We start from the raw sequence: 14,292 nt of genomic DNA, 5'->3' as shown, positions 1-14,292 counted from the left end.
GACCGGTCATTTTAACCGGCCATACACCAAACTGGAAGGTCACTTATAAGTTCGTACATATTAGTGAGACAAATTGAAGGTTGCACACCAAAGTATGAAATGGAGCAAAAGTTGTACACCATTGATGAAATTTACTCTATTTTTATATATTTGGAATATGACAAATATTTATTGTAAGCTTATGTATGTATATATGTATTTCTTTTATCATGTACGTACCATTATGTAAAGAGAGAAAGGGTATAATTGGCATTGGATGAAGTTGTAATTGTAACAAATAGGAAGCTCACAAATCAGCAGCAATGATTTGGGCATAATGAGGGAGACAAGAAGTTAGATTGTATATAAATAATAATAATGCTGCAGTTAATGGTTGGACTTCAGGGAGGCAACCAAATGAAATCTTGAACAGAAACTGATAAACTTATTAAGATCAGATATGGGAAGATCTCCCTGCTGTGACGAGATTGGATTGAAGAAAGGTCCCTGGACTCCTGAAGAAGATCAAAAACTTGTCAAATATATTCAGAAACATGGCCATAGCAGCTGGAGAGCCCTCCCTAAGCTTGCTGGTATCTTCCTCTCTCTCTTTCAGCTAGTTTCACTTGTGGATTTCACCTAATTTCAAATGGTTTCAGCTAATTTCAAATGATTTCACCGATTCTATAACTTATTACAGGTCTTAACAGATGCGGGAAGAGTTGCAGGTTAAGATGGACTAACTATTTGAGACCAGATATCAAGAGAGGAAAATTTTCTGAAGATGAAGAACAAACAATTCTCAATCTCCATTCTGTTCTTGGCAACAAGTAATTACCTCCATTTCCTTCTTAATTTCCTTTTTTCTCTGTGTAAGCATGAAATTAATCTTGTTAATTTATACGTTAAGATGGTCAGCAATTGCCAGCCACCTGCCGGGGCGGACCGACAACGAAATCAAGAACTTCTGGAATACTCATCTGAAGAAAAAGCTGATTCAGATGGGTTTTGATCCGATGACTCACCGGCCTCGGACGGATATCTTTTCAAGTTTGCCGCATCTTATAGCTTTGGCTAGTTTAAGAGAGCTTATAGATCATCAATCATTAGAAGAACATGCTGTTCGATTACAAGCAGAAGCTGTCGAAATGGCTAAATTACAGTACTTACAGTATCTTCTTCAATCTCAGCCTAATGGTAGAAATAGTAACACAATTACAAGTGTTGCATTTGGTGATATGGAAAGTTTTAACCTTTTGAACTCAATCAAGGATAGCTCAGTTTCAAGTTGTTCATCTCAGATTGATTTATCAAGACTAGCTCAATTTGGGGTTGATGATTCTACCCATTTTTCTCATTTGCCTGACTTACAACTACCATTAAATAATAAGGATAGTAGAATTGAAGGTGGTGATCAGTTTAGGGGTTTTAACTCGCCTAATTCTCCATGGCTTCTTTCATCTTCAACTCCATCTCCTCCTCCACCACCGCCGGAGCCGGAGGTTGTTCCTCCGCCGAGTACTTCTACTCTTACTGACTGGCAACAACTTCTCCTTGAAGACCCCTTGTTTCATGAGATTGCTTAAAATTAATCAATTAGCTTTTTTGTTTTCTTTTTTATATTATATATATATATATATATAGCTTTGTGTGTGTAAAAAAGGTTTGGAATTGCACTACCACTTTCATTTTTTTTGCAATCTTTAGACAGAAATAAATAGGTACTGTTGATATTAAAATGATATATCTATATAAGTATATGTTTGCGGTGATACTGATACTCTGGGACTTCTTTTGTTGTTTTGTCACTGATTATACATGTTGAATTACATACTCATTTTATCAAATGAATTTTCTCAGGATTTCTGATGTTCTATATTTAGTATCGAGAAATTGTAAAATACTGAAAGAGTAATACGTTTAATCAATTATACACGCAAATAATCTTCCATGAAGTTGTACGCATCATTTTTTAATTGGTTCCGTGTATTATTTCAAAAATATGGTAGAAATTTTCTCTTTAATTTCATGTATAAACAATAATAATAAATAATAGTAATATAAGTTATTTTTGTATCTTATATAGGTATCAGTTTAGTTTTTTTTTTCTGATCAAATGGTTCATTAACATGATGCTAGAATATCTTAAGCCAAGTAGCGGAGACTTCAAATCCCACGACTTCATTTGCTAATAGAATTCCAACATAGTAAGATGACGCACGTCGCACATACTTCAAGTTCAAGAAACATTCGCGTGGCAAAATTTGAAATAGATAATAATTAATAATAAAAGATTCTTTTTGTAATTTATTTATCAGCTTATAGTTTGAAATTAAATAATTATTTGACAAGGTTTAGTAATATGAAACCTTTTATTGTTTTTATTTTCAAATCTGGAAAAATATGGCATATGCATATAGCATTATAAATTAAAATCTGAATTAAAATATAAAAAGGTGGTTAGTTCACTTAATTTATAAAAATATATATAATTATCCATGGAAACGTGTTGACACTGATAATAAGTCGTTGAAAACAAACATCCACTAGGATGCATATAATTGGCAAGAATTGTGTTTTTCATATACATTTATATATTGATGAAGAAAACTTTCTCACATTATTTCCCATTAGCAAATAAATTAAGTATATGGCATTTGGTAGAGTACACACACAAGTCACGATGTTCACATATAGGAAAATTTATTGATTATATGAAATTAAATAAATAAAGGAAGAATGAAATAGTGTTGTGTTTGGGTGAGTTAGTAATTGACCAAACATGAAGCCAAGCCAACCACTCTATAGGAAGATGGTTCAAAAACTGAAAATGACTATCACAATCTTATTCTTTCTCCTTTTTCAATTTTTGTTTTATATAGCTGTTATATTGTGTAATTTTCTATAAAGAGAGAGAGTTGACCCATTTTATAATGTCAAAAAAGTGACGTTAAAAAGATCCTTCAATGATAAGATGGACCCACCAAGTGGTTAGGAAAAACATGCATAAAATATTAACAAAGTTATTATAATTTTCCCAAAAAAAAAAAAAAAAAAAAACAAAGTTATCATAATAATCGATTATTTTCGGTTTATGTGACAGTTTTATGTTTTTTGGGATGACGGTTTTCAACTATCATCTGAAGAGTTATTGTTGTAGTATCTTTTATGGACAATGATTTTTTAGTATGATACGTCATTGGTTTATTTTCGGTTCTATCATCTCGTGAAAGTTTACCTTTCACATATATATATATATGTATATATGTATATATTTTTCAGATAGGACTCCCAATATATAGCGCAACTATCATACATTTCTCCATACATAGATTCTTGGAGTTCTTCATACAATTATAATTAACATTAGATTAATTGAAATTGATTTTTAATATTCACAATTAGCTAACATAAATAACATATCATTACATTTATTTCCGATCCGCATACCATTCTTCTATATGTCTCCTTCCTAAAAGTATGGTAAGCCAACTTCAACACTGAATTTATAGTTTCTCCTATCGGCAAAACCAGTAATGTTGAAATTGGAGGTAGAGGAAAAACGCAAACCATGATTTGCTGTGGTGTGCAAGTATCGAAGGATCCGTTGACCGCCTTCCAATGTTCTAAGTTGGGTTGGTGCATGTATTGACTCACTTTGTTTACGGCAAATGAGATGTCTGGGCGAGTAATTGTGGCATATTGGAGACTGCCCACAATGCTACGGTACAATCCAGGATCATCAATTGGTTCACCAACAGAATGAGACAATTTATGAGATGGACAAGTCGGAGTGGACACTCCCCTAGATTCGTGCATAGTAGCACGATGAAGCAGATCTAAGACATATTTTCGTTGATTCAAATATAAGCATTTGGAATGTCAATGAGCCTCTAGCCCGAGAAAGTATGATAATTTCCCCAAATGACGAATTGCAAACTTGGATTGAAGATGGCTTAGCAAACGATCAACAATCTTTTTGTCACTGCCTGTCACCAGAATATCATCAACATAGAGCAAACAAAATATTTGCACACTATCAACATTATAAAAGTACAAGGATGTATCTGCTTTAGAACATTGAAAACCAAATTCCATCAAAGCATCAGAAAGGCAGCAGTGCCACATTCGTGAGGCTTGCTTTAAACCGTATAAGCTTTTGCGAAGTTTGCACACATGAGTTGGAAATTGAGGATTAACAAATCCTGGGGATGTTCCATAAAGACGAGTTCATCTAGAGTGCCATGTAAAAAGGAGTTTGATACATCCAGTTGATGAAGAAACCAACCATTAGTGATTGCCATACTCAAAATGATACGAATCATAGTCAATTTCACGACGGGGCTATAAGTTTGTTCATAGTCGTGCTTTGTAACAGTCTATGGTACCATCTGAATTCAATTTGATACGAAAGACCCAACGAGACCCGACGGTGTTGGTTGCTTGTTAAGCTGGTACTAATTCCCATGTCCCATTCTCAATGAGGGCATTAAATTCTTGGCGCATTGCCTTGCGCCATTTTGGATCAGCCATAGCTTTAGAATAGCATGTCGGAGGTGCGACTGTTTGTGAAATAGCTAAATGAACCTTTGGACGAGAATTTCCAGTTTGAGATCGTGTGACAATTTTTCTAGTTGAAAGAGGGACTGATTTGGATATATTGGGTGGTACAGGGACGGGGTCAAGTATTGGAGCAGGGACTGTTTGTTAGATGTTTGAAGTGGGGTTAGAGGATGTAAGATCAACATTTAATTGAAGGACTGGTTGTGCGGGGATTGAAGTGGGGTCAGTTCTTGGTACTGTTTGTTGTTGAGGTAAAATTGGAGGAGTTTGATTTTGGGTGATAGCAGGTGGAATTGTAAAATTTAGAGCAGGAGTGTTTATGGCATCATTTTGAGCTGTATGGTTAAAATTGTGCAGTTGATTATTTTGAATTCCAGGGAGATTAGAACGTGTTGCTCCAGGAGGGATGGCAGTGAAGGGTTATCGGGACTGCAGGGAAGGTAACGGTGAGTGGATTTTCAATCGACTGACTTGTTGTAGAGGCTTGCAACTCACGATTTAACTCCGAATAGGGAAACACCTGTTCATCAAAGAGTACATGACGTGAGATGAACAATTTGTTACTAAATAAATCGTAACAACGGTAACCTTTGTGTACTTTACTATAGCCCAGGAAAATGCATTTTTGAGATCGAGGATGTAATTTTGTAGGACTATAAGGACGAAGCCAATGAAAACATAAGCAACCAAATGTACGAAGCATATTATAATCAAAACAAGTATTGAACAATTTCTCAAACGGTGTGCAATAATTTAATGTAGGAACAGGTAATCGACTGATGACATATATAGCACATTCAAAGGCATAACTCCAATTTTTTTGTGGAAGTTGAGAATGTTGTAACAGAGATAACCCTATTTCTACAACGTGTCTGTGTTTCCGTTCGGCATACCCATTTTTGTTCAGGTGTATATGGACATGATATGCGTTGGACAATACCATTGGTGCTTAGATATTCCGTTAAAGCCTGAAATTCCCCACCCCAGTCACTTTGAAAGGCTTTAATAGGACGACTAAAGAATTTTTCAACTAAGATTCTGAATTTGACAAAGACACTAAAAATTTCAGATTTGAATCGCACAAAATAAAGCCATAAAAATTTACTCTAATGGTCATAAAATAATACATAATAACGACAATTATCAAGAGAATCGACAGGGGCAGGACCTCAAACGTCAGAACATACCAAATCTAAAGGACCATTAGCAACAAAGGTTGATTGTGGGAAAGGTAAACGATGTGATTTACTCAAGCAACAAGATTCACACAAAACTGAAATTTGATTATCTTTATTGAATGACAAATTATTCAATGATAAGGTACGTTTGACAATGGAAAAATTCGCATACCCTAATCTAGCATGCAATAAAGGTAATGAAACATGATAAGCTCGAGCTTTGTGCGGAACATGAGGCGGAAGAGATAATGTGCAGAGTCCATTACTGTGCTTTCCCTGAAGAATCTCCTTTTTCGTCTCCAAATCCTTCAAAACAAAGTAGTTAGCAAAGAACTCAATTGAAATTGGATTAGAATTTGTGAGTGATGAAACTGACAAAAGATTATTTATTGTTTATGGAACACGAAGAACATTATTGAATTTTAACGAGGAAGTAGACACAAGAAATTTAGAAGCACCAATATGAGAGATCGGGATAGATTTACCATTACCTACAACCACTTCTTCAGGTCCATCATACGCGGAATAAACATGGAGGTTTGATAGGGGCGTTTCGTCCCTATCTTTTAGCGTGATTTACGGATTAATTTTAAGAGAAATAAATAAGTTTGATTGCAAAAATAGGGTGTTTTTAATAAAATAACGAAATAAAAATAAATTCCGTACTTTCGGTTAATTTTCCCTATTTTTGATTTAATTAGAAATAAAAACGTCAAGCTAACTCGGCTTCCGAGAATTGTATTTCAGGTACGAGCAAGGAGTGAAATTCCTTCGACATACGCGGGGCGTATCAACTACACGCGAGGCGTGGAACACTTGGTCAGAAATAATTGTTCAATCCACAGGCACCACGTGGGATCTAGTCACCAATACGCGAGGCGTATCAACTACCACGCGAGGCGTGGAACATGTGTCAGAAATGATAAGCCTAATCCTGAAAGTCAGACTGCATGGTCTCCCTGAGTCAACTACCCTACGCGGGACGTACCACCTTACACGCGGGGCGTGTAAGGAAGTTCTTCAATCCAAAAAGCTCAGAGACTCATTTACGCGGGGCGTGCTTCAGCTACGCGAGGCGTAAAAGACCCAATTCAAGCAATAAAATCTCAGAAACTCAACCACGCGAGGCGCACCCAAGTCTACGCGGGGCGTGGTTGAGACAACAAGATCTGGATTTAGTCCACATGCAGGAGATTTCTAACGGAATGGGCAACTATACGAGGCGTACTCCACCATACGCGATGCGTGTCATGGGAAATCTGCAGGAAATCATGTTCCTCCATGCTTGTATCTTGAGAAATTACAATTTGTCCCTAGCTTGATGTGTATAAATAGGAGTGACTAGCACTCATTTTATACACCATTTTTTTGATATACAATTTTACTATAGTTAAAGCTCTTGTTGTTTTTGTTTGAGATTGTATTTATAGAGCAAAACTCTTCCACCTTGAGAGCTTGTTCGTTGATTCCGGCGTTCCATCAAAGTTCTGCTCCATCTCCGCTCACCAAGCTCGAAAGCTCCACCTCCAAGTCCTAAGAGACGGCCTTGAGTCCGGTTAGCTAGTTCCGAGGGTGGATTCTTCCCTTTTTACTTGCTAACTAGCTTGCACTCTTCCTATGTACTAGGCTTGGTTGTATTCCGTATTTACGTCTTCCATATTTATAATATATGATTTGCAATTTCTGTTTCTATATACGTGTTGATGTTTATTGCTTGTTTTGATACTTGTAATTGATTATTGTGTAGGAGAACACGATTTTCGACGCCATTCGGGCTATCTTTAGGGATTCATATAGGTGTTGTCTTACCGGAAGTGACGCTCCGGAAACCGTAGGAATTGACAAACCACGGAACTTACGGGCCCTAATTTCTGGTCCCAAGCATTAGACACGCATTGACTAGGAACCACGTAGTCTAAGTACTTCACGGGTCGGTCACACTACACGTAGTCATCATTGCAAGAGTAAATCATTAACCGTTCATATATTGAGAGTCATTGTTTATCATATTTATAACTTACCGCCTTCCACATCATTTCGTAGAGTTTTGCTATATAAATTTGTCTCACCCGTAGTTAGGAGTAGTTTGTAGTTGTTCCCCGAATCAACTCAAGGTATTCACCGTTTAGATAACATATAAAACCGAGTCGTTTAATACTTGTAGTTATAAATCCCGTGGATTCGATACCCGGTCTTAACCGGATTATTACTTGATACGACGGGGTACACTTGCCCCTAAGTAGTGGCGTCTAGTAGGGATAGAGCATTTAGAAAGATCACATCCATAGCCATAACGCACTTATCATAATACACATTTCGTCATCGTTAAAGAAGCTCTACCTAGCCGTACACGCCATCAAGGTTCTCTAAGTCCGCAGTTAAATAGTGAGTCACTCCAGAATCAAGAAGTCAGTCATTGGTAGAAGGATTGGATGTGGCAGCGAAATGGGATGAGGGTCTGATTTGATTACGAGTATTGCGGTTGAGCTTTGGGGATGGACACTGTTTGAAGATGTGCCCATAACCGCGACAGTTGTGATAGGTCAAGGAACTTACATCCAAAGGGGTTGATTGCGTATACACAGGGCGATTAGAGGATTGGCCAAAAAATCCACCTCGGCCACGACCTCTGCCTCTAACGGGATTGCGAGCATCATAATTCACAGAAGGGGAAAAGGTGGCAGCAATGTTTTCCCTGGACAACTAGCTTTCTTCACTGAGTAACAAGCCAAGGAGATCATCATATGATACAGAAGCCAATCGGGCCTCAAGAGCGCGGACAAACAGACGATAAGCTGGTCCGAGTCCATCAAGCACTGCTTCCACAAGGTCATCGTCAGAGATTGGGTTTTGCAGTGCCGCTAATTGATCGCTTAACAACTTAGCAGACTGAAGATAATTCGATATACTATCATTCTCTCGCTTCAAATTGTGTAAACGAAATTTCAAATCCCTGATTTGGGAATGGGAACCAGCCGAATATGCTTTTACTAGCTTCTGATATGCAGCAGAAGCAGTTTTTGCACCTACTACTTGAGGTAGGACACCAATAGAGAGAGACGAAATAATGGTGCTAAGCACTTGTTGATCCTTTTGCCCCCATGGTTTGAAGGCTAGATTGTCATCTCCATTAGCCAATTTCTCGACAGGAACAACGTGTGGATTAATATGTTCAGCCAGAGAGTGGCCTTTGAGCATGGGTAGGAGCTGTGTTTGCCATAAAATAAAATTGGTTGGTGTCAATTTGAGGGAAATTGGATGGCTAATGGAAGAAGAAGAAAAACCAGGGACAATTGAGGAAGACGATGTGGCTGTGGTGTTAGGGCTGGTGGCCATGAGAGAATCGTATAACAATAAATTGAGGAGAGAGAAAAAATATGCAGAGTTTTTAAACCACTAGGGCTCTAATACCATAATACGATTCTGCTCAACTGATTTGTATTGATTGAGATAAGCTATATTTATAGCTGTACAATGATAATGTTACAACTAATTATATTTGAAAGTATAACAAAGTAAATCCGATCAGATATTAACAGATAAATATTAACAAATAATTAAGACTAATTCAAATATCCTTATCAGGCATCATTCCTGCAAATACACATTTATATGTGATTAATAAAACAATATGTAATTGGAAAAAATCACTAAAAATCAATTTGAAATTACTAGTTAATTGATATCGTAAAACATTAGAGCTACAAAGAGTATATTATCATGAATTCTTGCCAATAAAATTCATGTGTTTTCTTAGATACACATTTAATTTTATATCCATTCAATTCAAGTTAAAACTCAAAACATTCTCTTAAAACCCTACTTGCACAAGTTGAAGGACATTTAATTAATTTAATACAATATTTGAAGTATTTCTGAACTTAGGATGATAGATTAAATTTAATTAATTTCATTCCAAATTGATACTACAATAATATACGGACAAACTGAAGTTTTCAAAAGTTCGAAAATTAAAATTAACTTGATAAATATTTGAAACACTCTACTAAATTTTCAAAAGGCTTATCCCTCCCGTGTCTCACTCTCCTATCTTTCAAACAAACACGGGATAGTTATCTCGTTTTTTTTATCCCTATCCCACTTCCTATATTCCCTCTAACAAACACGCCGTTAATATTGCTAGGTATCACAATTTTATTGGGTATTGACATGAAATACATTCTCTAATGGTGAAAAATACATTCTGAAAAGTAAACTAGAGATTTGAGGTGTGTAGATGATCAAATATTAACAAGGTTAGGTGTTTAATGATTTCAAGTAGAAAAAGTAAATAGTGTTAAATGACAAAAAGAGACAAATTAATGTGTGCAATTACCTATTTAGTCTTAATTAATTTTCTTCGAAAAAAGAAGATTTTACAAGGACAAAAAAAAAAAAAAAAAAAAAAAAAAAAAAAAAACTAAAGTCAACTGCCATTTTCTATAAGTACATTTTTAATGTAAGAAAGGTAACAAAAATTCAATGACTTGTAAGAGTTAGTAAATCATTGTTGTGGATAGGTTGATCTAATCTAAGAAAAAATTTAACTGAAAACGTATAGTTAGGGATAATAATTAGGATTAATACAAGAAAGTCAAGGATAATATAATGTTGAGATTAGTACTAGTAGTAAAAGCTTATAGGATATAATAATAGTGTTTGTAGGGTTGGACTATACTTACTTTGTTTTACTTTGTTTTTAGGGTAATTAATTTATTAGTCCCTATATTTTGACAAAACACACTGTTTAGTCCCTGTATTTTCAAAAACACATGATAAAGTCCCTAACCTTTTTTGCGATGAACTATTTAGTCCCTAACGTTTTTTTAAGTGAACTGTTTAGTCCATGCAGTTAGACTCTCATAAAGATTTTGTTAGTCAATTTGGATTTGCATTCTTCTTTTCCTTTATTTTTATTTCCTTTAAACTCTAATGCATGTGAAATCAATTTTGAGTGTTCTTCTTCTTGATTTTCTCCTTAATCGTTCAAATTCGTAAGCATTGGGTCTGTTCTTTTTCTTGTTCTCCATACAAATAACTTCTTCTTCTAAATTGGATTTCCTCTTCTAAAGTTTGAAGGTAAATAGTAAAGTGTAATTTAGTTATTTCCGAAGTCATAAACGGTAAAAAAATCTAACAAACAGACGGAATGACTAAACAGTTCACTGAGAAAAAGGTTAGGGACCTTACCATGTGTTTTTGAAAATACATGGACTAAACAGTGTGTTTTGTCAAAATATAGGGACTAATAAATTAATTACCCTTGTTTTTACTATCATTGGATAAACTTACTTTGTTAAAGTTCACTATCATCAAATGGTGAAAAAAAACAAAGTAAACTTTACTTTGTCAAAAACAAAGTAACCATAGAAGGCACCGTGCTTTATAATGTAAATATAAAATATATATGGTGTCTTCTACGCTTACTTTGTTTTTGACAAAGTAAATTTTACTTTGTTTTTTCTACCATTAGATGAGCTTACTTTGTCAAAGTTCATCACCATCCATTGGTGGAAAAAACAAAGTAACAAAGTAAGCATAGCCTAACCCAAATATATACAGAGGAAAAAGAAGTCAGATATTCCGTGGTAATAGGTAGAAGTTGTTCCTTTTCTAGGAAGGGATTGACTTTATATATAATTCATCCACTAGTTAGCAGACCCACTCACTAATCAAACCATTTTCTTTTAAACTGAAGACTTTATGTAATAATTTAATTAATTATCTTCTTAATCGTAAATTTCAAGCTCTTAACTTAACAAGAGTGTGGAAATTTATTAAAAGTCAATCTAGTCGTGCTAGTCAAAGCTTCACTTCTTTAAACCGAATTCGTATTATTTATTTATCATTTCTAAAAAATTCATATATAATTAATTGAAAAAACAATCTACTATTTCTTTTTAATGACCAATACGGATCTTTGTTATTTTTCTTTTGCTATTAATTAAATAAACTTTGTTTTTTTGGGTTTTGATATTAAAATTACATTCATAGAAGATTAATGGTTGGAGTATACTATTATTAAGGATTTTATTTGGATCCTATAGGGCAAAGAGTTTGGTGAGTGGCCTTTTATTATTTCTTCTTCTGTTATTCCTCTCTTCTAGCCTTAATTCTCTTTGTTGGGTGGTTTGCCATAGGACTGGTCCTGAGCATGGGTCAGGATAAAATAAAGGACCAACTATTTTTTTAATATATATAGAGTAAATTTTTTTATAAATATAATTATCATACGTATTAGATCTAAAATCGACTCAAATTTCTACTTTAACTTTTAAATACAATTTTTTTAAATGCCTTTATTTCTTATTTTCTCCAGGATCCATAAAATATCACGACAGTCCTAGTTTATCATTCCTTTTTTGATATCCAGCAAAATTGAACGTGATTTCATTTTATTTTCTTGTGTTTGTTATCTCGAATCATATATGTGTTTCGATTCGTTGATTGCAATCATGGCTCCTAAGAAACAACATATCAAAAAGCTTTTTGAAAAACCACTAAAGCGTCTAGGAAGAGGACCAATCCTCTGGCCAAGTAGCAACTCTCTTTGTTGACATTAGAAAAGTAAAGTTCTTTTATTTCCGGACATTCCGACCTTCAACATATGGAAATGCAAAATTTGCTGCAGACAATTTTATTAGAGATTATAATAAAAATTACTATAGAATCTTAACTATCAGCTTAGCTTTTTTTCCTCTTAACGTATCATGCCAATTTTGATTTTGTCAATTCTCCTATACTACATGTTAAATGCTTGATATAATCATGAAAAAATGATAGTTATGTAAATATGTAATTATAGAAAAACCACATATAGAACGGATTCTTACTCTCTATTGAATAAAATGCAAATTCAGCATTAAGCCAAGTTACATTCATTTCAAATTCTAGTATAGTCATATTCTGATCTTGATTCAAATGTCAAAAATTGAATAAACATGTACAAGAAATGGCTATACATTCTTGGAGCTGTCCTCCTCCTTATCAAGATTTGGAGACTTAGGAAGCCAAAGAACTGAATAAATGGCAGAAGCAACTACCATTCCTAAAATAGGAGCCGTAATATACAACCAAACATAACATAACTTTCTTGAAACAAAGGCAGGCCCCAAGCTTCTTGCAGGATTCATTGAAGCCCCTGTTATGTTCCTGAAACTCACATTAATTCTTCCATTACTCACTTTGTAATTTTACTCATTAAACCATTGATCTAAGTTTAGGGAATATGAAAATTACCCAGCAATGATCATGTTAAAAATCATGGTAGCCCCAACCACAACTCCAGATAATTCTGTTACCTGAATTACAGTAAGGAAGATTAAGTAGATATAAGATTGTATTGAAAATAAAAGGATCGATAGAGGTGTATACTGTACTGCTCTATTATCAGTAGCAACACCACAAATGGTTAGCATTAGAATGAAAGAGAGAATGAATTCCCAAATGAAGGCCTCAAGAGTAGTTGCTTCACCCACAAACTGAGTTGTTGTCACACTTATATCTAATGTTTTACTATGGAACATCACTTTCAGTGTAAGAACAGCTAGAGTTGATCCAGCCAACTGCGATCCTACATATCCTATCACCTGCCAACAAAAATACACTAACAATACTCAATCTTTATAGATCAGAAGTACACATTGTTCAGCTATTTTGAGGACTAACCTGTGGCCATGGGAATTTATAAGTGACTGCAAAAGCAATAGTAATAGCAGGATTGAAATGTGCACCAGAGACATGTCCGAAGCTATATATCATTACCATGACAGCCAGACCCCATGCCACTGGCTCGCCTATTCCCATCATTGTAAACGGATGTATACGCTCAATTAGGATGCTGCCACATCCTATGAATATTATTATGTAAGTCCCCACCAGCTCTGCAATTATCTACCAGCATACCAACATTTATTATGCTAGCTAATCAAGGAGATAATAAATCAAAGTATATCATATATGGCATGCCTTATGTGCATTGATCGGAGAAGTTGTAATGAAAGGTGAAGCTGCCTCTGAAGGTGTGATCTTTCCTTCTTCTATAGTTGATAGGTCATTATTACACAAAGTTGCCTTATTTGGGAATTCTTTATTGGGAGAGGAAGGGGAAACTTGAGCCATTAATCAATAACCTTAAAACAATGATCAATTTCTCATTAGGGACCTGTAATTGTTTTGAATAACAGTTGTTTATGTTCTTCCAATATCAGTCATCAATTTACTCATCATGTTCATGTGTGTATATATATGCCTTAGATTATTATGTAAAACTTTGATAATTTCAATAATCTAGGAATAAATTTAATTAATTAATTAATTGTAGAAACATAATCTATATAGTTAGTATCGATTGATATGTAATGCAATGATCCTCCTGGATGCAAGCAAAAGGTAAACACATTTGATGAATATTTCACATTTGGACAATAAGACATATCCATTATTGGTTACTTTAATGTTTGAGCTTTGGAGTGACCATGAGCAGCTATACATTATTTGGATTTTATTATTTAATTTTCACGTCTACTAAGAATTCCCTAGAAATGCATGCTATTTTTTGGTAGCTAGAGAA

At 34.7% G+C, this 14,292-nt stretch overlaps 2 protein-coding genes across 2 annotated transcripts; one reads left to right on the top strand and one right to left on the bottom strand.

Annotated features, from left to right (window-relative positions):
- The first annotated feature begins 424 nt into the window (after positions 1 to 424).
- Positions 425 to 1,713, top strand: LOC136230158 (transcription factor MYB92-like). Its single transcript, XM_066019113.1, has 3 exons — positions 425 to 572; positions 680 to 809; positions 890 to 1,713. The coding sequence occupies exons 1-3, from the start codon at positions 440 to 442 to the stop codon at positions 1,563 to 1,565; spliced, it is 939 nt and encodes a 312-aa protein (XP_065875185.1). The 5' UTR covers positions 425 to 439; the 3' UTR covers positions 1,566 to 1,713.
- A 10,900-nt stretch (positions 1,714 to 12,613) lies between these two features.
- On the bottom strand, positions 12,614 to 13,919 carry LOC136230934 (putative aquaporin NIP4-1). The gene is made up of 5 exons (XM_066020144.1): positions 13,689 to 13,919; positions 13,389 to 13,613; positions 13,100 to 13,309; positions 12,960 to 13,021; positions 12,614 to 12,872 (listed from the first exon to the last, which is right to left on the bottom strand). The coding sequence occupies exons 1-5, from the start codon at positions 13,839 to 13,841 to the stop codon at positions 12,677 to 12,679; spliced, it is 846 nt and encodes a 281-aa protein (XP_065876216.1). The 5' UTR covers positions 13,842 to 13,919; the 3' UTR covers positions 12,614 to 12,676.
- Between the last annotated feature and the right edge of the window lie 373 nt (positions 13,920 to 14,292).

The sequence above is a fragment of the Euphorbia lathyris genome, chromosome 5, assembly GCF_963576675.1.
Source record: "Euphorbia lathyris chromosome 5, ddEupLath1.1, whole genome shotgun sequence".
Taxonomy (NCBI): Eukaryota; Viridiplantae; Streptophyta; class Magnoliopsida; order Malpighiales; family Euphorbiaceae; genus Euphorbia; species Euphorbia lathyris.
This window is presented reverse-complemented; position numbering and strand designations above follow the sequence as displayed.